The 23,987-nt window shown below is 41.0% G+C and overlaps 1 protein-coding gene across 1 annotated transcript; it reads right to left on the bottom strand.

Annotated features, from left to right (window-relative positions):
- Positions 1–7,245: 7,245 nt before the first annotated feature.
- Positions 7,246–21,386, bottom strand: LOC119263740 (scavenger receptor cysteine-rich type 1 protein M130-like). Its single transcript, XM_037540251.1, has 16 exons — positions 21,039–21,386; positions 19,914–20,228; positions 19,484–19,807; positions 17,439–17,753; positions 16,905–17,210; positions 16,625–16,696; positions 14,862–15,176; positions 13,914–13,967; positions 13,666–13,824; positions 13,447–13,536; positions 11,742–11,804; positions 11,335–11,397; positions 11,168–11,245; positions 7,798–7,860; positions 7,617–7,679; positions 7,246–7,411 (listed from the first exon to the last, which is right to left on the bottom strand). The coding sequence occupies exons 2-16, from the start codon at positions 20,122–20,124 to the stop codon at positions 7,365–7,367; spliced, it is 2,223 nt and encodes a 740-aa protein (XP_037396148.1). The 5' UTR covers positions 20,125–20,228; positions 21,039–21,386; the 3' UTR covers positions 7,246–7,364.
- Between the last annotated feature and the right edge of the window lie 2,601 nt (positions 21,387–23,987).

Genomic DNA, 23,987 nt, shown 5'->3' with positions numbered 1-23,987 from the left:
ACTTAATTTTTTGTAAAGATAATTCTTCTTTCGGCTGCTCCCTTTAGAGGTCGCCACAGCGGATCATCTGCCTCCATCTTGCCCTATCCATTGCCTCCTCTACTTTCACACCAACCATCTCCATATCCACCTTCACTACATCCATAAACCTTCTCTGAGGTCTACCTCTTCTCCTTCTACCCGGCAGCTACATCTCCAACATTCTTTGCCCAATATATCCACTATTCCTCCTCAACACATGTCCAAACCATCTCAACCTGGCCTCTCTGGCTTTATCTCCAAACTGCTCCACCTTCACTGTCCCTCTGATCTGCTCATTTCTAATCTTGTCCAGCCTTGTCACTCCCAACGAAAATCTCAGCATCTTCATCTCCGCCACCTCCAGCTCAGCCTCCTGTCTTTTAGACAGAGCCACAGTCTCCAAACCATACATCATAGCAGGACGCACTACTGTCTTGTAAACCTTCCCTTTCACTCTTGCTGCTATCCTTCTGTCACAACCTTGAACAACTGTACTACTCATAATTCATTATAACCAAAACAATCTATTTATTTGTACTAGTTCTCTGCTGCTGAAGAAAGAATCTGTTGTCCTTTTGGTATGTTTATTTCAAAATAGGTGTTGGGTGCATTCTGGTCATTTACTTCTTTTAGGTTGGCATCACAACTAACAAAACACGACTTCCTTAGCTTTTCTAATTTTGCTCAGTATGACTTGAAAAGGATAACCCACCTAAGCAGGACTGGAGTGAAAGCATTAGGGAGCAACCTTCTTTTTGCTCTTTGCCACCCTCACTGTTTCACACCCTTACTATGAAGTGATGTTACACTAGAGACTCTATGAGGTTAAACTAGTTGGCTTGTCAGCAAGTTAGTTAATGTTAGTTAGCCTAGCCTCTTTTCTTTACCTCACGCAAACCCAAATTAACTAAAGTTAGCTAGATAGAGTTAAGCAACCAAATGAAAAAAGATATCCAGCTGTACTGACCATGATTTGCCACCAAATCCATAGTGTAAGTGGTTGTATTCACAGTGTTTTAATAAGGTAGTGTTATCATGTCTATTTTAGTGACCTTTTAGCCAAAATCCTGTCTTCAGCTCAGCTACCGGATACTTTGTAGTACATAAACAGAGCCCCTCCCCCAGCTCTGATATGACTGGCTTACAATGTATGAGGTCAGATATGATTGGCTGAATGTGATGTTTATCAATCTCTGTTAGTAAAGCAGAGGCAGTGCTGCATTAGAGCAACACCAGCAGCAGCTCCTCTCCCTGCTATTACAGAATATTGTGAATGAGAGTAAACTATAGATGATAGGGACTAGTGATGTACATTTACTAGGGGTGGAGGAGGGGGGAGCTAAAATTACATTTAAGGGCGGTGAAAGACCGTTAAATAATTATGGAAGGATAAAGAAAATAACAAGTATATTTGAATTTCTTACCAGCACACACCAGTCCCACGTCATTGTCATGAGAGCAGTTGTGTTTGAGTGAAGATGATGTTGGACAGAAGTGAATCTGAGATTCGTTGCCTCTACACTGAAGCTCCTCTGACCACATCTGACCCTCCCCTCTGCCAAAAGCAGCTCCTCCCAGCACCTCCACAGGAAGCCCACAGCCCAGCTCTCGATACACAACCTCTGCATCCTGCTGGTCAAAGTCAGCATCACACACTGTGGACCAGGTCTCTCCATGAAGAACCTCCACTCTCCACCAGAGCCACCAACCAGCCTGACTTCTAACATCAGGAAAAAAGAGCACATGAAATGCACAATTATTACGGATATCATTCATTTACTGATGTCTTCGTTTACTTTCATGGGAGATTACAACCCCTCAGATGATTATAACTAGATCATGCACCTTTTCAATAATTCATTTTGATAATAAATATTTGACAAAGGTATTGGTTTTACTTTGGTTGGTATTGGTATTGGTTTACATATATATATATATATATATATATATATATATATATATATATATATATATATAAGAAATGCAATAATGACTACATGGAATATATTACTAATACATTAGAGATTAAATGAATATTGATTTAAATATTTTTTGGCCCTTCCATCTGGGTTCTAAAATGCTTGTGCCCAGAGCAGGAAACAGGAATATACGCTCTCTAAGTTCATAAGTTAACTTAGCTTAAGAGTTCCTGTAAGCAAGGATGTTCTGATATGTTTAGCACAGATTTAGATTTTTTTAAGACAGTTTAATATCTTTTTCCTAAATTATCTCATTCACACAGCAATTTCAAGAGGCATGAGTGGCAAAATAGCTGTTTTTATTTTGAGGAAATACATATTTTTGCTCTTTGTTTCATTTCTAATATGCAGTGTTCACATCACATATTTTGAGAGTTTCAAGACTGTGATGGGAATCAGTGTCATATTTAGTTAAAGGATAAATTGTGAGCTTTTATGTTGTTCTAAGTGGTAACAACTAAAACTCTGTATGATTTTAATAATTCATATATTTCATAGTTGAAATATAACTTAACTGCTTAACTTATGTCTCTATTCCATTGCTCAGCAGAAGACCACTTGGGTAACACAGCATTTCTGTCAGGAAAATCAGCAGAACACAAATCTATGATTGTCTTCTGCTTTGCTGGTTTTCTAAATAGGAAAGCTGGGAACACTTTTATTAAAATTCCTTGCAGTATGTATTGAAATACTATTAGCAGCTATTTTTTTCATTATTTCTCAACTGATACTTACTAAAGATTTTGTTTGGAGGCAGAATTTTTACATTTATGTCCCTGGTGATGATATGAAATGCTCATATTTTAGGTATGATCTGTTTGTGAGCTTGTGAAAGCTGTGTTCAGTTTAACACACTTTCATAAGCTCACAAACAGCTTTAAAATCTAAAATAAAAAGAAAAAAATATCTAATTTACACTCCAGTGTAATACAGCATTAATGCTGCACCTGCAGAGAGCTGATCCACACACTGATAACCAGCTCACACACACACACACACACACACATACGTACATGCGGAGTGTCATTATTAGTTGAAGAAGTTCAGTCCAAACTGCTGTTTATCGCTGTTGTTGGGTGAAAACGTCGTATCTCCAAAATCGTAACTTTACAGAAGAAGAAAGAATCTGCTTTACTCTTAATGTGAGTCAGTGGAATCAGAGATTTTCCCAAGCCATTTGGCATCTTTTCTTTTATTTCATTCATCAAGAAATTTACACACAATGTAAAGGGTAACAGGTGTTTTCAAATTATGTCAAAAACCAAAAAATGTAAAAAAGGAGATATTAGGTTTTCTTCAGACAGCAGCAACATTCATTTGTAATATAACATAAAAACTCCAGCAGCACTGCTGTGTCTGATCCACTCAGACCAGCGCAACACACACTAACACACCACCACAATGTCAGTGTTACTGCAGTGCCAAGAATGATCCACCACCCAATTAGCACCTGCTCTGTGAGGATCCATGGGGGTCCTGACGACTGAAGAACAGGGTAAAAGGGGGCTAACAAAGCATGAAGAGAAACCAATGGACTACAAAGTGCACCTATATAGTAAGAGTAGCTGATAAAATGGACAATGAGTGTAGAAACAAGGAGGTGGTCATAATGTTATGGCTGATCAGTGTATATATGGATATATATATGCTATGAAATTCTCAATTTCTGTATATTTAATATTTATGTACTTGTGTATAAGGATACATAAAGATAAATACAGACCACTCAACTTGACTCTCTTCTCTAGCCCCCTCTCCCTCTTCACCACATCCCCAGCTCTCTCTCTCTCTCCTGCTCCTCTACACACACCTGCTGATCCACAGCTTCCTGCTCCTCCACTAAACCAAGAACTTCAAAGGATGAACAGCTTCAGCTGCCAAACAGATTCTTATCAGCTGATCACATATTTACCACATCACATACAGAATTACCACAGTGATATAAATATGCTGTGATATAGGCCTTTAGCTTCATGTTATTACAGTAAAGTGTATCACACTGTTGATGCAGAGGAGAGAGAAGGACCATTAAAGCAGATTAAAGGAAGAAGGAGACTCTAGTGGAGGGCAGAACACAGTTTTATAGGTATGTCTGAGTCAACTAAGGCAGGGCTTCTCATATCTGGCTCTGGAGGCTCACTGCCCTGCATATATTAATGCTTTTCCTCATTTAACGTAGCCACTTTAATTCTATAAAGAGCTGTAAAAGAGCTGATCAGTTGGATCTGGTGTGTTGGGTGCAGGGTAAACACTAAATGTGCAGGCCAGTACGCCTCCAGGACCAGAGCTGAGAAACACTGATTTAAGGCATTACTGTGGTTTGGGGATGCAGTGGATGCGCTCTGGGGGATGTATTTTAGGAGGTTGTTGATTTTTGGGAATTCTGAGTGGAAATTGTCAAAATGACTTCATCAGTGAGATGCTGTTTGTTATCAGGTGGCAGTGATGAGACGACAGATTCAACACCAGTTCTTTACAGATGGATTGACAGTCAGTCTGCAGTTTTACATTTGATCATTGTTATGCAGGGGTACACAGAGAGGGGCAGCCTATTAATAGAGAGTAGTGGGTTTTGGGTCTTGGATGGTTAAGCACAGCATCTTCAATGTGGAGCGTCCAATCTTACCTACAAAAGGTTGATGTGGTTGAACATTTTATTTAACACAAAGCAGGAGTGTTTGCTTGGTCGTCCAGTTTCTGGTGGAGTTTAAATGTGTCAATGTTTCTTCCATTTCTGGATTATGGTCTTTATAAATTGCTACTGGTATGACAAAATGCTTTGATATCTTTTTATATCCATCTCCAGCTCTATGAATTGTAACAAACTGCTTGCTCCTGAATACCGACTTACCTGAAAATTGAAGCTGCAAGTCTAATGTAACGCAGCTGAGGCCACTCGTCAAGCATGACGTACACTGGGGCAGTTAAAGAGTTAAAGAATTTGTAAATGCTTTCTTTGCTATCAATAACTGTTTAATCAGTAATATGAAGAGCTTGTCAGTGTAGGATTTCAGCTGTATTTCCTCTCAAAGTCTCCATCTTTTTCCAGTTTAAAACAATTTATTAAAAACTAGTTTTTCTAACTTTTTTATACAGAGATAAAAAAAAGACAAACATTTATGACAAAAATCACACTTTATTATCAGAGTTGCTATAAAGTTCTGCATATTACACCACTGTTTGTGACAGTCATGGTGAAGAAGAGGACTCCACCCTGGCATATTTACTTTGTAGAACACTTTCTAGTTTGGAATCACATTTACTGTTTAATTAAAAATCACTAACTCTGTTCAGCTATAATAAATTTAACCTTTTAACACAATTCAGTCTCAGCAATGACCATATGATGTATTAATTTAGAATGAAAATCATTTTCAATAATTAAATTATATATTTATTTTTAAAAATATCTTAACATTTTAAGCCTTTTATGACAGCTGACATAAACTTATGTGAACGGTTATAAAATCTTATTCCAGTAAGCTGCAGTTCTCATAAAGTAACAGGTTTCTAGGGTGAAATCACAGCATGTTAAACAAACTGACTTTGTAGCTCAGTGTATTTGTGGTAAGTTACACGCTTCACAAGTGAGGCTGCTTGCAAAACAAAAGTGAGCACTGCTCCAAAGACGCTTTGACACTGTGTGAACACTGAATGAAAATCTATTCTATTATGCTTATATCTGAGGGTTTTGACACTGATGCTCTGTAATGACAGAGTTCTGTATATTTTCTCTGCCCTTTATAAGTAGAGTGAGCTTCTCTGTGCTGATATAAGATGTTATGATTAGTAATTGTGGAAATCTAGCATGAGTTATGTACATTTTATCCTGTTTGGCTCTTAAGTAAATGAGCAGTTTGTGATCTAGTTTTTTTAACATTCTGTCACTTAAACTGCAGCTTCATGGAGTCACATCTTTCCTTTCTCTCCTGACGGTGGTGCTATAAGACGTTACTTTTCCATACACAATATTCAATAATCAATAAAGAATCTACCTTGATGTAGAACAGTTTCGGCCCATTTTGTGTCATTTCTGGCAACAAAATGGGTTTGAAATTTTCACAGGATTAAAATGTCCAGTGTATTATTTTATTTTGCATGTGAAGTGGACACTATTACAAACAGGACATAAACTGTAAAATAGACACAATCCTACTAAAAAGTCAGCTGTCATAACATCTGTCATTTCACAAAGGCATCATGTCAATTTGACAGTGAATCTGAGAAAAGCTGCCTTAATGCCAGTAACTGCTTATTGAAATAAGCCTTTCTAAATGTGTATATAAGTTTATATGAGCTGCCTTGAAAGCGTGTGATTGTCATGTATCCTTATAAACATGATCTACAGCAAAATATCAGCTTTTATTTTCATTTCACATCAATGATTGAAATGTTAATCAGGCAAAATATACTCTGAAGCAAGGATGGGGGAAGGAGGAGTGCTGAGTGGGATCCAGCACCTCCAGATTTCAGGAGAAAAAAAAACAACAACAAAAAGACCACTTTAAAATATTCTGTGCCCATAAAATATAAGCAATAAAATAATATGGTATTAAATCTTTAAATTTCCAGCTAACAATTATCCCGGTCCCATGGATATTTTCTAAAATTGTAATAATCTCTCTAGATGTTGACATGTAGTTTGACTACGGCTGCAACACAAACTGCTTTACTCCTCTAATCAGCAGTCTGACTGGTCAGTGCTCAGCTCATTTGCTGAGACAGCAGGTCAGCTGTGATTGCTGTGCTGGTTATAGGAGTACTGTATCATGTATGTAGGCTGTATCATGTCATTCCCCCAGAAAATTCTAATGAATGAGAAAAAAAAAAACACTATTGATGATGACATCATGATATTTATCACTTATGTGCTGCTAAAATGATTCAGCATCTCCAACCTAAAACACCTTCATCTGTCTCTGCTCTTTACAGTGAAACATGAAGAGCTGTTCATTTACTTATTACTCTATATAATCAGGACTGAACTGAATAAACATTTGCATAATACAGAATTTGTAGCCTCACTGATGAGCAGCTACAAAGAGCAGCAAAGCAAATGAATAGAGCAAGAAATGAAATGTAAATAACATTCACAGGCCATGAAATTAAAGCTAATGTATGTATTTAAGCAGTTTTTCTTTGTAGTTTTTAAATTTCCTTTTTTTTTGAAAAGAAAGCAAAGTGGCTTAGAATGCAATTAGTTAAAGAGAACATTTTGCTTCTTCCTGAGTAAAAAATAGCACAGTCACAAGAATACAAACATCTTCAAGTAGAATATAAAATAATTTGTTGTTGTTCAAACTTTGGCTGATTTTAAGAAGCTCGAATGTCATTTCCTGAGTAGACGCATTATTTGGGTCTCTGTCAGATGATCTGTGCCTCTTTCTCAGACACCTCCACATCATCATAGCCTGAAAGTAAACGTTCTTCAGTAAGTGACAAACATCTTAAACACAGGCGTATCACTCCATATATGCATCACTGCAGCACCGTTCATCACGTATGTAAACGTTACAGTGATGCAAATCCATGTTTATCTAACAGCACTGCACAATGACGTGTGAGAGAAAGAAAAAAAACCTGTTTACCCCTCAATAAAGTAGAAAGGAGACTCACCTGCTGAATCTCCAAAATCCTGTCCAGGAGTGATGACATCATCATAGTTCTCTGGTTTGTACACTGCACAGGCATGTGTGGAAAGATTATGATACGATGAAGAATAAATATGGTTTTATTATTGAACAGATGCTGGTTCACGACATGTTCACATGAATTTTCAATTTTTAGAGGAACAAACCTGCTGTAACCTGTAGATTCTTTCCAGCAGGAACGGCGTCATCATAGAGCTCCACCTTGTTCTCTGTAAAAATGTCAGTTTTAGTGCCACTAAGCTTAATTTTTATAGTTCTGTCACATGATTCTGAGTCTACCCTGCCCGGAACAGGGTTACCGGGTCCCACCCTGGAGCCAGGCCTGGGGGAGGGGCTCGCCAGCGAGCATCTGGTGGCCGGGCATTTACTCATGGTGCCCGGCCGGGCCCAGCCCGAAGGAGTTACATGAGTCCCCCCTCCCATCGACCCACCACCAATGGGAGGGGCAGTAGTAGGGGTTCGGTGCGTTGTGGATCGGGGCAGTGTCCGAAGGCGTGGGGCCTTGGCATTCTGATCCTCGGTTGCTGAAACTGGCTTTTGGAACTTGGAACGTTACCTCACTGGCGGGGAAGGAGCCTGAGTTGGTGCGCGAGGTTGAGAGATACCGGCTAGATATAGTCGGGCTCACCTCAACACACAGCTTGGGCTCTGGGTCCAATCTCTTTGAGAGGGGCTGGACTTTATTCTTTTCTGGAGTTGCCCATGGTGAGAGGCGGCGGGCAGGTGTGGGCTTTCTCATAGCCCCTCGACTCAGTGCCTGTATGTTGGGGTTTTCTCCGGTGGACGAGAGGGTAGCTTCCCTACGCCTTCGGGTTGGGGAACGGGTCCTGACTGCTGTCTGTGCTTATGCACCGAACAGCAGTTCAGAGTACCCAGCCTTCTTAGAGTCCTTGGGAAGGGTGCTTGAAAGTGCTCCTCCTGGAGACTCTATTGTCCTACTGGGGACTTCAACGCTCACGTGGGCAATGACAGTGAGACCTGGAGGGGTGTGATTGGGAGGAATGGCCTCTCTGATCTGAACCCGAGTAGTTGTTCAGTTTTTTGGACTTCTGTGCAAACCACCAGTCTGTCCATCACGAACACCATGTTTGAACACAAGGATGTCCATAAGTGCACATGGTACCAGGACACCCTAGGCCGCAGTTCAATGATTGACTTTGTAGTCATGTCATCGGATTGCAGCCATGTGTTTTGGACACTCGGGTAAAGAGAGGGAGCTGAGCTGTCAACTGATCACTACCTGGTGGGGAGTTGGATCAGGTGGTGGGGAAGATACCAGTCAGACCAGGCAAGCCCAAACGTATAGTGAGGGTTTGCTGGGACAGTCTGGCAGAAGAACCTATCAGATTGATCTTCAACTCACACTCCGTCAGAACTTTGACCAGATATCGGGGGAGGTGGGGGACATTGACTCAGAATGGGCCATGTTCCGTTCCTCCATTGTTAAAGTGGCTGACTGTAGCTGTGGCCGTAAGGTAGTTGGTGCCTGTCGGGGCGGTAATCCTCGAACCCGGTGGTGGACACCCCAGGTGAGAGATGCCGTCAAGCTGAAGAAGGAGTCCTACCAGGCCTGGTTGGCCTGTGGGACACCAGCGGCAGCTGGCAGGTATCGACAGGCCAAGCGATCTGCGGCTTCAGTCGTCGCCAAGGCAAAAACCCGTGTATGGGAGGAGTTTGGTGAGGCCTTGGAAAGTGACTTTAAGTCGGCTCTGAAAAGATTCTGGCAAACCGTCAGGCGACTCAGAAGGGGAAAGCAGTGTGCCACTAGCACTGTATATAGGGGAGATGGTGTGCTGCTGACTTCGACTGAAGACGTCATTGGGCGGTGGAAGGAATAGTTTGAGGACCTTCTCAATCCCACCGACACGTTCTCCAGTGAGGAGGCTGAGTCTGGGGACATGGGAATAGGCTTGTCCATTACTGAGGCCGAAGTGGCTAAGGTAGTTAAAAAGCTCCTTGTTGGCAAGGCTCCAGGGGTGGATGAGATCCGCCCTGAGTTCCTCAAGGCTCTGGATGTTGTGGGGCTCTCTTGGCTGACACGCCTTTTCAACATTGCGTGGACATTGCGGTGCCACTGGATTGGCAGACTGGGGTGGTGATGCCTCTTTTTAAAAGAGGGGACCGGAGGGTGTGTTCCAGCTACAGGGGAATCACACTCCTCAGCCTCCCTGGTAAGGTCTATGCAGGGGTACTGGAGAAGAGAGTCCGGCTTATAGTCGAACCTCGGATCCAGGAGGAGCAGTGCGGGTTCCGCCCTGGTCGTGGAACACTGGACCAACTCTTCACCCTCTCCAGGATTCTGGAGGGTTCATGGGAGTTTGCCCAACCAGTCCACATGTGCTTTGTGGATCTGGGGAAGGCATTCGACTGTGTTCCCCGGGGTATTCTGTGGGAGGTGCTTCGGGAGTACGGGGTACATGGCTCTTTGCTATGAGCCATTCAGGCCCTGTAAAAACAAAGCTGGAGTTTGGTTCGCATAGCAGGCAGTAAGTCAGACTCGTTCCGAGTGAGAGTTGGACTCCATCAGGGCTGCCCTTTGTCACCGATTCTATTCATAATTTTTATGGATAGAATTTCTAGGCGCAGTCAGGGGATGGAGAGTGTCTGGTTTGGTGACCTCAGGGTCACATCGCTGCTGTTTGCAGATGATGTGGTCCTATTGGGGACATCAGGCCGCGAACTTCAGCTTTCGCTGGATCGGTTTGCATCCGAGTGTGAAGCGGCCGGGATGAGAATCAGTACCTCTAAATCCGAGACCATGGTTCTCAGGCGGAAAAGGGTGGAGAGCCCTCTCTGGGTCAGGGATAGGCTCTTGCCTCAAGTGGAGGAGTTCAAGTATCTCGGGGTCTTGTTCACGAGTGATGGTACAAGGGACTCTCCCTTAGAGATAGGGTGAGAAGTTCAGTCATCCAGGAGGGACTCGGAGTAGAGCCGCTGCTTCTTCACGTCGAGAGGAGCCAGCCTCGGGAGGTGTCACAGGCAAGTCCACCTGGGAGGAGACCCCGGGGAAGACCCAGGACATGCTGGCGTGACTATATCGCCCAGCTGGCCTGGGAGCGCCTTGGAATCCCCCTTGGAGAGCTGGTGGAAGTGGCTGGGGAAAGGGAGGTCTGGGCTTCATTGCTTAGGATGCTGCCCCCGCGACCCGAACCCCGGAGAAGCGGAAGATAATGGATGGATGGATGGATGGATGGATGGATGGATGGATGGATGGATGGATGGATGGATGGATTCTGAGTCTGAGTGCAACCATACAGAGAAGGGAAGGAGCAGTTTCCTCTGCAACTCACTGTTAGCACAGTATAATAGGACATGCATGGAGAAGAGTGTTAAATGCTTTATTGTGTATGTGACTAAGCAGATGTCTCCACTTAGTTGTGACTCTTTAGCAGAGAGAGATTAATCCTACTCTATCAGTCATTATACCAACATTTCTTTTTTTCTACTCAAACCAAACCAAAGCTGCTTTTTTGTAGCACAGACAAGTGATGCAAGAATTACAAAACAGGAACACACTTGCTTCTCTAGTTGTTGTGTGTCCAGCAGAAATGACATCATCATAGGTATCTGGAGTGTCTCTAGTTCCCGCCTCACCTAAATCAAACACAAAACATATTTCACAAAGTGTTCATTAATCTTTTCATAAAGTCTTGAATGAAGGGATCTCTATAAAAGGCACCCACTTTTCAGGCTACGGGTGGAGGCATCATCATAATATTCAGCTTTTTCCTCATTCACAGCCTTTGCTGGAAAAGAAAAAAGAAAGTTAGTTTCCATGTCACTCCATCAGCCTGACACTCCTGCAGAAGTTAATTTCTGAAGCAGTAACTGTGATATGTTCAAACTTCAGGAGATGGAAACATGCATGTTTCAAATCTTGTGCATGAATGTCATCAGCCTGCACAACATTTTGAAGACATTAATGCGAGAGTGTCTGATTTAATCAGCTCACAGAAGAGAAATCAACAATCTATACAAGCCTGGAAGTCCTGGCTAAAGAATGAATACGATGATTTGAATATTTTTACAATGACAATTCTAATATTCAAGTTGAACAGAGTATAAAACTCACATGATCTGATCCTCTTACCTGAGAGAAGCTCCTCATCCACATCTTCATATCCTGAATGTTGTTCTTCAGAGAGGATATTTACTGTCACAAATTCATTCAGAATGTCAGAAAATGTCAAACACAAGCAAATAAATGCTCCTATTAATACCAGCGAACTGTACGCTAGCCAAAATACAAGCTACACCAATGAAACATAACATCATAACCCTCCTTGTTTCTACGCTCACTGACCATTTTTATTAGCTCCACTTACTATATAGGTGCAATTTGTGGTTCTACAGTTACAGACTGTAGTCCATCTGTTTCTCTGATACTTTGTTAGCCCCCTTTTACCCTGTTCTTTAGTGGTCAGGACCCCCATGGACCCTCCCAGAGCAGGTACTATTTGGGTGGTGGATCATTCTTATCACTGCAGTAACACTGATGTGGTGGTGGTGGTGTGTTAGTGTGTGTTGCGCTGGTAAGAGTAGAGCAGACACAGCAGTGCTGCTGGAGTTTTTAAACACCTCAGTGTCACTGCTGGACTGAGCATAGACCACCAACCAAAAATATCCATCCAACAGTGTCCTGTGGGCAGCGTCCTATGACTACTGACGAAGGACTAGAGGATGACCAACACAAACTGTGCAGCAGCAGATGAGCTATCGTCTCTGACTTTACATCTACAAGGTAGACTGATAAGGTAGGAGTGTCTAATAGAGTGGACAGGGAGTGGACACAGTGTTTAAAAACTCCAGCAGCACTGCTGTGTCTGATCCACTCGTATCAGCACAGCACACACTAACACACCACCACCACATCAGTGTTACTGCAGTGCTGAGCATGATACACATATACACACTACCTGTCTTGTCAACTAGCACCAGATTCTTGCTTGGAGCCATAGAGCCACATTTACCTCCCTAGGTCATCACAGTTATACATTTCATGTCTGAGTTTAAAAGTGAGGGGAAACAAATATTCAGACAGATTATTATTATTTTTTTTTTAGTTCACTCACATAATATATTTCTTTGTATTTTTCTTCATAAATAAAATTATGTATGCATAAGGTCCCCAAAAATCATACGTACAATAAATAAAACAGAGGCAAAAATGTTTTCAGCATTTTGGTCCATTTCTCTATGCAATAGGCTTTAATTCCCCAAAGTTATTAAGGCCCTCTATATTAAACTCAAAATGTAAAAATTCTCCATAAACTTGAAAAAAAATGGACTGAAATTTGAGAGACTGCAAAGCAAGTGCATGAGCCATGTACAAACGCAGCCTAGCCTCTCAAATATTAGAAACCAGCTTTGCACTATTTTGGCTGTATGTTTGGGGTCGTTGTTAAAATGTCCACCTTCTCACCTTAATTGGTCAGTGAGATTAAATTCTCCTCTAATATGTTCTGGTACATGTTCTGGAAGGAATTATCATTAGGAAATCTCACATTTTTCCAGGAACAATTAGTTCCAACTGCCTATTACCAATTAATTGTACTGACAATGATGTTTCTTTATGTTATCTATTTAGGGACTTTAGGAAGCTCTTAACCTTCAACATGATTGCTAACTGTTACAGAAAATCTTCAGCCTGCAGCAACCAGCTCAACCACTGTTAGCCAGGAATTCTCACAACCTTCATCATTACAAATTCCAGCATTTTTAAAGAGACATTAAAATTCTCTAATCATGGGGAGCTCATTAGGATTGCCTCTACTAGAATACTTTACATCATTTACCCTTTTTAGTCGTTCTCTTAGTGATGATTCTCTGGTCGATCTCTTCATAGACTGCCTCAGTCTGAGTTTTATGCTTCCTCTTAGAGAGCACTGTGAAGGAGACAGAGAGAAACATGGAGCCAGTTCAGTAGAAGAGAAGACTGATGACAGACTGAAGGACTAATGATGTTTAGAGAATGTATAGAAAGTGAATTGTAGATGATCTCTGACTCTCTCTACCTCTCCTGAGCACTCTGTTCTGGTAAAACAGCACAAACAGCAGCACTAAGGCCAGGAAGAGCAGCACTCCCAGAACCAGGAGAGACACTGGATAGATGGATGGAACAGCTGCTGAAAAAGTTTGTGTAGGAGTAACTGCTTCGTTCTCTGTCTGACCAGCTAGAAATGAAAATACAGAATAGAATTCTATAAAACATTAAACTTAGAAAATGTTTAAAAAAAATCACAGAAATGTACAAAAACAGTACCTGTGATGGTAATAGTAGTTACTCTGGATGTAACAGTGGTGGATACAAATATGTCTGTAAGAAAAAAAAGGTAAAGTTCACTTTTTATTATTGAGAGAGAGAGAGAGAGAGCTTTAAAGTATTGACCAATACAGATCTGATATTTTTCTTTCAAAACTAAATTGCGATAAGAGGTTGGTGCCATGGAGGCAAACACATATAGTGATACCCATCAGAGGAGCACTAGTCCAGATCACAACACCAGAAACAACAAACCCAGAACCTTAAACCTGCTTGTTTCAGTGGGTTGTGGCAGTAGAAGTGGAGGGAGTAATGGGCGAGGCCACTATTGTGGGCACTTATGGGGAAACTAGTCTGGTGTGAGAGTAAATGTCACTTCAGCCAGTCTGGCCAGAAACCATTACAGCCACAGACAGAGACACATTTTGCCTTTCAGTCTGTGCACCCTGAGCTCAGTACTGAGACCAGAAGGACACGCTGCACCAGCTGAGTAGCTGGGTAGCAGCATGTTGAGCTGCTTTCATGATGGTCCTCCTCAGGTAAGGATGGGCCTGCAACCTAAACGACCCTAAATCTCCTGCCCTACTCTCTATAAAACGACCAAGACTAAGCTGAACTCAGCACGTACATTGCCCTCACTTCTGCTTTTCATGATAAGAAACACAAAGACAACTAACAACAAACATAAAAGAACATTAAAACTATTATGGTGATGAATAAAGTTACAGTTGTAGTTTGAAATTAGCTTTTAGATACACAAAACACAAACTCTTTAGAAGTTATACAAGTTACCTATAAGAGCTGTACTGGAATAAGAGAGTTACAAACCCAAGACTGTTTTCTAGGCTTTTTAACATTATCTGAAGATTATTTTATATTCATAATAAAATGCAGTAGAAAAATGTTGATAAGATTATCAATACTAAAAGTTACCAGATTCTATCTAACCTGTACAGGTGACTCCAGCGTCCTGACTGTGGGAACAGTCAGCGTGGTCCTTCAGGGAATGAGGACAGTCCCACAGGTGAATCTCATTCCCTCTACACTTCACTCTGTTCAGCCAGATAGGCCCTACACCAGCACCAAAGACAGCACTCCCATCAGCACTCAGCGCCGGCCCACAGCCCAGCTGCCTGCAGACCACCTGAACATCACTGATGTCCCACTCATTATCACAGACGGAGCCCCACTCAGTGTTGTGATACACCTCCAGCCTCCCAGAGCAGCTTCCATTCCCTCCACTCAGCCTGAGAGGCCGGTGCTCTATATCACACACATGACATATGAAGAGACACAGTAACAATGATAATTACTGCATTTTCAAAACTCACAACAATATAGTTTATAGAAAACGTCAGTATGCATGCATTGCTACTGTGGGAAAACAATATTTGGGGTCAACAATTGCAAAATTGAAGCTTAGATGAGGCTGAAAAACAGTTAAGAATGTACAGTCACATCTATAAATATTTGGACATCAGCATTATTTTTAGTTTTCTATCACAGCATATTGGAGTTGAAATTAATGAAATATTTAATCTGACAGATGTTCAGCTTTAATTTGAGGGTATTTCATCCACATTAGGTGAACTGCATAGGAATTACAACCATTCTCATACATAGCCATGATTTTGTGGGGCTCAAAAGTATTTTGGGAAAAAAAAAACAATCAGAAATGGTAATTTTTTGTTTTTGGTTGCCAGTTATTTGTAGTCAATGACTGTCTGAAACCACAAACTATAGACATCACCAGGTGCTGAATGTCTTCCCTGGGATACTCTGCCAGTCCTTAACTGCAGCTGTCATTACTTCCTACATGTTCTCAGAGTGTTTTACATTCAGTTTTGCCTCCAGAACTGCATGTTCAACTGGACTGAATTCAAGTGGCTGACTTGCAGAGCATTGCATGCCCATTACAGAACTTTCCACTTTTTCCCTAGAAAAAGTCTTGGGTTGCTTTTCACAGTATGCTTTGTTCATTGTCCATTTACACTGTGAAGCATTGTCTAATGAGTTTTGAAGCATTTGGCTGAACCTGAGCTGAAAGTATAGCGCCAGACTCTTCAGAATGCATCCTGCTGCATTTCTTAGTAGTCAAATCACCAATAAATACAAATAAATCCACTCCATCGGCTCATACATGCCTACATCATAACACTACCCCCACCAAGCTTGACAGATAAGGTAATATGCTTTAGATCATTTGCAGCTCTCTCCTTTCTCCACATGTATCTCTTCCCATCTGTCCATAAGAAGTACAAGGTACTATACTGTACCTACACTAGATCTTTTGTTTTTTGAGGTTTACCAGTGGTTTACTCCATATGGTAAATCCTCTGCATTTACGTGAACGCTATATTTTCTCTGTTGACATGTATGTGACATATTGTGGTGTATCACTCACCTGGACATTGATCAGAAGAACAGCCTTTGGTTTACTTACTTTTTAGCCCCTAAAATTGAGGGGTATGTATGGAAATTGTAATTCCTACATCTTTACTAGACTTGAATATAAGTATGCTCAAATTAAAGTTAAATGTCTAATTTCAACTCCAGTACAATGTAGTGAAAAGTTAAAATAACAACAACTTTGTTGACGTTCTAATATTAGAGACCAGACGGCACTGAGCATTAGAATGCAGGAACACTTGTTCTTAGCACATCATCTCATTTTTCAAACTCTGAACTCTGTTGTGTTTGAGTGTCCTTACTTGAGCATTGACTCTGGTTTGGAAATGAGGAGCATTTCAGATGGTTTCGCAGCAAAGAATGATTTATCTCTCCTGTTAATAGAAAAAACATCTATTAACATTATTAACCAATTAACTGCTTTGTTCTCACACATAACGTTAAAGACCACAAAATCATACAGCTTACCAACCAATTTCATTTCACAAATCTCAGATCCGCATATCTGCTCGTTTTTATGTCTTCTGTCAGAGGCAAATAATTCTACTATGGTAATATCAACTAGAGAGAGAAACTGCCTACCTGAGCAGGTAATGTGAGCCACTTCATTTAGATTATCACAGCTGTTCTGTCCCCAGGCTGAAGATGGACAGTGCCACAGAGTGGAGTCATGTTTCCTACATTTCAGATCATCCAGCCAGTTAGGAGCTGATTCCACTCTTGCTTTGGTTTGGCTCAAACTGCCTGATCTTCCACAGTTCAACTCTTGACAGACCAAATTTGCTACTTCTTCATCCATGTTATTTGTACACACATTACCCCAGGTTTCATTGTAGAACACTTCCAGATTCCCCTGACAGCCCTCAGTGAGTCTGATCTCTTTAAACTCTGGTGGGAGAAGGACACTTACTATTAAGTCTTGGAGGTATTTTAGAATCAACTTTGTGTTACATTTTTTATAAATTAAGCAGAACAGAATCTTTGCATTGATAAGTTGAAAAATAAATTCATATTGTTTGCCTTTCTTCACATCAGTTTACACATTGTGAGTAATCCACAGCTGTGATAAGCTACATGTCTGTACACTATCTATAAGAATGTCAGTCAGTACTTTACCGGAACATACGACTCCTACGTCCTCCATGTGGCCACATTCATCTTCTCCACACATCTGAAATCTGCAGTTAAACAGGGACGTCTCGTTTCCCTCACAATCCACCTCATTCAGCCATATGGGTCCAGTTCCAGGTCCAAACTGGGCTGGTACCGGAGCACTGAGAGCAACTCCACATTGCAACTGTCTACAAACCACCTGCGCATCCTCAATATCCCACAAGTCATCACACACTGTCCCCCATGAGCCACTGTGGAAAACCTCCAGCCTTCCTGCACAGTCTCCCCCAGAACCAACCAGCCTGATGGAGCTGTGAGCTAAAATTACACATTTAGAAAAGTGATGAAGTCATGAAGAAAGGAGACTTTCAAATTCTGTCCTAGTAATTTGTTTGTTCCAGTTTCATAATAAATTTATTCCATGTAATAATTTCCTGCATTGAGAAAATAATGGAGAATTTTCTATGAAATTCAGGAGCCAAAACTTAACTCAAGTTTCCGAGAAAAGCTCTTCTTTGCATCAGGATACACCCTTTAGGTTACTTAATGGAGCTTTCACTGCAACTACCAAATACGTTTTTCATCAAATGCTGTCAAACTAACATGAATTTTAACATTAAATATTACCCATAAAATATAAATGTTGCTCATATACGATGTGATCTACTCAGTAAGCAGTTTAAAAATGCTGGCCTAGCCAAAAAAACTAACAAACAAACAAACAAACAAAAAAACAGCACAGGCAGAAAACAAACAGTGGCTATGGTGTGGTAAACATCCATATCAGACTTCTGTCACATTGAAGGAGATTCATGATCTGCTCTGTTGGACATGAGTCATCAAGGTCCAAGGCATGTGAATTCTGGGTCTAGACATTTTTAGAAATCATGGGTGCCAAATGGACCTCGAGCAAGCCACACAGTACAGGGGTGTGGATGACTCTTCAGCCTTAGGAGTCCTCCACCCCAATGCACCCTAGGAGGTGGGGCAATTCCCAGTTTGGTTCAAAGACTTTGTAGTCCTCAGGAGTGGGGACTTTTGTAAGAAGGGTAGTGTAGCATGTTGAAGAAATGCATGTCATGTTACTTCCTGGTTATTCTGCTAAGGACTCTTATTCTGAAGAGTGGGGATGGCCAGCTGGCTGTGTTTATGCTTTAAAAACTGGAAGAGCAGAGTTGGTTGGAGCTGAGCGCTGAGAGTGCAGTGGTGAATTCAGGGCTGACGACTGAGAGAACAGGATGCAGTTTAAGCTCAGAGTGAACTGCTCTTTAATAGAGCACAAAGACTTGTGGATAAACTGGGTCTTCTGACGGCAGTGAGTGCTACAATATGTTCTTATACATGTAGACAGTGTCCATGCTTAACTATCCATCCATCCATCATCTTCCGCTTCTCCGGGGTTCGGGTTTTCGAACTGCCATTCATGCAACGTCATTGGACAGCCAAACGCTCTCAGAGGAAAGCTCCAAATGCCAGCGCTGTTACATTAGCTAACAAACACCTGTACTGGACTATTAGACTCCCATCCACTGATGGCTGTGGCATCACCAGGGATCAAACACAATGTCCTGATGATAGGGTCAACGCTTGGACCATTGCACCACTCCGAATTTCCTATCCATCAGGCACACACTGTCATGCCTCGTCTGAACTCATAATTCACGTCACCTTGCCATCAGCATGCTAGCCAGTGTTCATCCTCTCTCACAAGATAACACCTCACAACTTAAACCAGTGTGGGCATTCCCAAGCTGTCCACTTCATAATTAACTTACATACTGCTGGTGTATGATTTTTGGCATATAAGTGTATTTACATGTTACATAGAGTGAATTGCTGGCATTAGTAGGGTAAATAGCACAGTTTCAATCACATCAATTACTTTCCCTTCAGGTTGTGCTAATTTATTACGGCTATTTTAAAATGAACTTATTGAAATGATAATCATATGAATAATCAAAAATGTTAATTACATACAGTAAACTAGGTAATAAAGTTTCCACACCTGGTTTTATTAATGTGTTTCAAAATAATTCCAAAATACATACCAGAGCAGGTGACTGAGAGCTGATCTCTGGAGCTGCAGTTGACTGCTTGTCCGCTGCTGCAGTTCCCCAGATGAGCTTCACTCCCAGAACATTTGAAACCCGTCACACACACATGGCCGTGTTCAGGACTGGATGTAAATGAGCTGGAGAAGCTGAACACGGAGCCACAGCCCAGCTGTCTGCAGACCACAGAGGCCACAGACTCACTCCAGGAGTCCAGCAGAACTCTCCTCCAGTCCTGCTTGAAGTAAAGCTCTACCTCCCCCTCACATTCCATCCCTCTAGACAACCGCACTCGCCCCTCATGAACTGCCATGAGTGAACCTAAATGAATTCATTTTGTTGACTTCATGAGATGCTTTGCTTTTTATATCATATTCATACATTAAACATGTTTTTAATTATGACCTGTAAATCTCAGACAACTCACCACTGCAGATGACTCCAGCATCCTGTTTATGAGAGCATGCAGTTCGACTCCATGATGAAATGGGACATTTTGACAGGTGTGTTTCGTTCCCCTGACAATCAAACACATCAGCCCAGATCTGGCCACTCCCCTCCCCAAACCAGTCTGACCCCAACACAGCCACAGCACTCCCACACTTCAGCTGACCACAGAGGACACTGGCAGCTCTCATATCCCAGCTTACATCACACACTGTGCCCCGCTCACTGAGGTACTGGAGCTCCACTCGACCAGAACAGGAGTCAGAGCCGTTTACAAGCCAAGCCTGAGTGTGACCTGAGCACACAAAGTGAAACAGCAGTTATTTATTGAAACAGCAGTTCAACAGAAATGCAGGTACAGTAATAACTATAGCACAACATGAAGTAAGTCATTAACAGGGCCAGGTACATAAAATTGTTGATCATGTGACAGTGTTATGAAAGTATTCATGTACAAACAAAATTTTCATTGAGATAAAAAAAACTACATAAAATGTTATATAAAGTATAAATGGTAAAAAATTGAAAACAATTGTCATTTTAACTGTAAATAAACAGATCATACTCTAAAAGTTTGTATCTTATTTATTGGTTTGTTTGTTTGTTTTGTATTTTTAATTCTTGGTTTGATTCAAGAGACCTTTTTTTCAGTAGGCAAACTGAAAATCTTAAATTGTTATTGTCACTAAGTATAACTTTAAAATGCCACACTAAATTACTTCTACATCACAACCCCCTTGTTTACAAACATCTGCATTTGTTTTCTACTGTTTGACGTACCTGATGGACTACAACAAACACAAACATTAAACCCTACCTGCATTAAAGCTTTTGCAACTACACTGAGCAGATCACTCAATATCGATCAAATCCAAAAGTTAAAATGGCTCATGAATAACTGACCTAGCAAATGACTACAATTTCCATGAGCACTTCAACACAACAAAATAAATGATCAAAGACATACACACACAAAGGTCTGTCACACTGTTACCTTGTTTACATTCACACAGGATTCATTTTTCCTAGCATGTGTGACAATATTGCTGCATTGCACAGCCCTGATTAATATCCAATATAAAAAAGCTCAAATGTTATACTTAACCAGAACATATGAGTCCCACATCACTGCCATGGGTGCAGTTGAGTCTAAGTGAAGATGATGTTGGACAAAGGGAAATCTCAGATTCAATTCCTCTACACTGAAGTTCCTTTGACCACACCTGACCCTCCCCTCTGCCAAAAGCAGCTGCTCCCAGCACCTCCACAGGAAGCCCACAGCCCAGCTCTCGACACACAACCTCTGCATCCTGCTGGTCAAAGTCAGCATCACACACCGTGGACCAGGTCTCTTCATGAAGCACCTCCACTCTCCCAGAGCAACGATGAGGACCACCAGTAAGCTTGGACCTTCTATGACCTGTGTGTGATGTAACCACATAACAAATGTGCATAACATAAACAAAAGTGAGAAGTTCACAAGGAGATGCTTATATAGTTTTCCTTCCACATGAATCTACTTGTCCAGTAGATTTTATTTTCTGCTAGTGGTGAAAGGAAAGTTTTATTCTATGCTCATCTTTGATACTAACATCAAGATTTTAAATTATGATTGATCTTTTTAAGTAAACTGTAAATCTAATAGTCCTGTGCTGTAATTCTCATGTGACTTATATTTGTATAACTCAAGGTTTTGCTTTTATGTTGTCAGTCAGTTTGAAGTTATCAGGAGTCAGGCAAATTGTTATTTCCATGTCGAATTTCAGTTTCCTACATTCATGTAAATGGTAAAATATTGACAAAGCACTTTCTGCAAAACATTAAACATTAAACACATCACATAGACGCTGTCCTTATTTACACTGCTGTGAAAAAAAGTATTTGCCCCATCTTTTATTTTCACTAATTTTTCACATTTAAATGTTTCATCTCATCCCACTAATTTTAATAGAAAATAAAGACAATACAAGTAAATACAAAATGCAGCTTTTAAATTGCCTTTATTGAAGATAAAGATCTATTCAAAAACTATATCTCCCACATGAAATAACTGCCCCCTAATTCTGATTGTGCCACTTTTGGCAGTGACAACTGCAGTCAAGAGTTTACGATAAGTTGAGTCTTGTACATTGCTGTGCCATTGTTCTTTATAGATTTGTTTATTATGGCTATATTGGATGGGGTTTTTGACCAAGAACTGCCCATTTAAGGTAGTGCCAACATCTCGATGGGATTTAAGTCAGGACTTTGACTAAGCCACTCCAAAACCTTGATTTTGTTTCTTTTCAGCCATTGTGAGGTGGAGTTTCTTGTGTGCTTTGGATCATTGTCCTGCTACATAACCCAACTGAGCTTGAGCTTTAGGGCACAAACTGATGGGTGGATATTCTCCTTCATGATTTTCTGACAGAGAGCAGAATTCAAGGTTCCATCAATTGTGACCAGTCATCCAGGTCCTGCAAAAGCAAAGTAGCACCAGACTATCACACTACTTACTGTTACTTTACTGTTGGTAAAACTTATGGTAGAATTCAGGCTTTACACCAGATGTAATGATGACCCTTTATATGGGTTCTTTTGTCACCTCCTGTATGAGTCATTGATGCCCTCAGCATTTGGTAGGCTGGCCAATCTTACGAAGGTTCATCAATGTTCCAAGCTTTCTCCATTTCTGTATAATTGTACTCACTGTGGTTTGCTTAGAAATGGCTTTGTAACCCTATTCAGGAGACATCACTTTTTGAGACCTTCTTGCTGCCATTGCATTCTTGCATTGCCAGATTTACATTGTTCTATTGAACTGATGTTTAGATTCAACAGGTCTGGCAGTAATCATGCCTGGGTGTGGTTAGTGAAATTGAACCCAAAAGTCAATTTAATTTAGTTACTGGTGGATTTAGTGTCTTAGGGAGCAAATACTTTTCCACATAGGGTCATGTAGGGCTCAACAGTTTTTACACAATAAATAAGATCATCATTTAAAAACAGTGTTTTGTGTTTACGAGGGTTATCTTTGTCTAATATTAAACATAGTTTGACGATGTCAAACATTCAGGTGTCACAAATATACAAAAGAAGAACAGAAGAAGACAAATCCTTTCTCACAGCACTGTAACTATGAAATGCAAATCATAGGTTATATTTTGGTCAGTCAGCAATGTTTATTCCACCTTCACACTGACATGGTTGTTCATTGTGTAAGTCTTTGCATTAAAAATACTATGAATGACACTAATTAATGATGAGCCCAAAGGATCTGCAAACATGAGCCAGTAGAATTGGAAGGCATGAAGAGTCAGTTGTTGGCAACAGACAGAGAGTGGTGCAGAGAGTGAATTAGCTGAGGCTCTGACAGGGCTGGCAGCTGGAATAAGATGAAGTAGGATAAAGGGGAGACGGCATGGGATAAGCTGAGGAGGAGAGAGATGAAAAACGAATATTATGCAGGAAGGGGGTGGAATGAAGGAAGAGTGGTGGGGTGTTTGAATGGACAGCGAAAAGTTGAATTAGTGAAGGGGGATGAGATGAATAATGAAAAGATGGGAAGTAGTAGGATAAAAGAGGAAAGCCTGGATGAAGACGGAGGAATAGGATGAACAAAGATGGTCAGGATGCATAAGAAGGGAAGAGGCAAGATGAAGAATGAGTGGAGGGATGAAATATGGCTGAGGTTGAGATAGGACAAAGCAGAAAGAGAGGAGAGTGATGTGAGGAGAGTGGCGATGCAACACATCACATTTTCCTCAATCTGTTTCAGCTAATATATATACAGCAAAACAGATGAACTACATTCTGTAATTGTAGAACTACAAAGTGCATCTGTTTGGCAAATAGAGCAGAAATAGTGATCCTGTAACAGTGACCTTGTTGTGTCCTGCTTCCTGCATGTTGCTCCTGAGCTGTATGTTTCATTTTCATGCCAGTATAAGTATAATTTTTAGTATGATTCCCGTATATTTCTTATTTGCTTGGATGCATTTGGCCATTCGTTATTTTGGTGGCTACAAATGATAGCAATTGTGATAATATGGTTGGAGTCTTGCAACTTTGCTCA

This window comes from Pygocentrus nattereri, chromosome 1 (assembly GCF_015220715.1).
Source record: "Pygocentrus nattereri isolate fPygNat1 chromosome 1, fPygNat1.pri, whole genome shotgun sequence".
NCBI classification, from domain to species: domain Eukaryota; kingdom Metazoa; phylum Chordata; class Actinopteri; order Characiformes; family Serrasalmidae; genus Pygocentrus; species Pygocentrus nattereri.
This window is presented reverse-complemented; position numbering and strand designations above follow the sequence as displayed.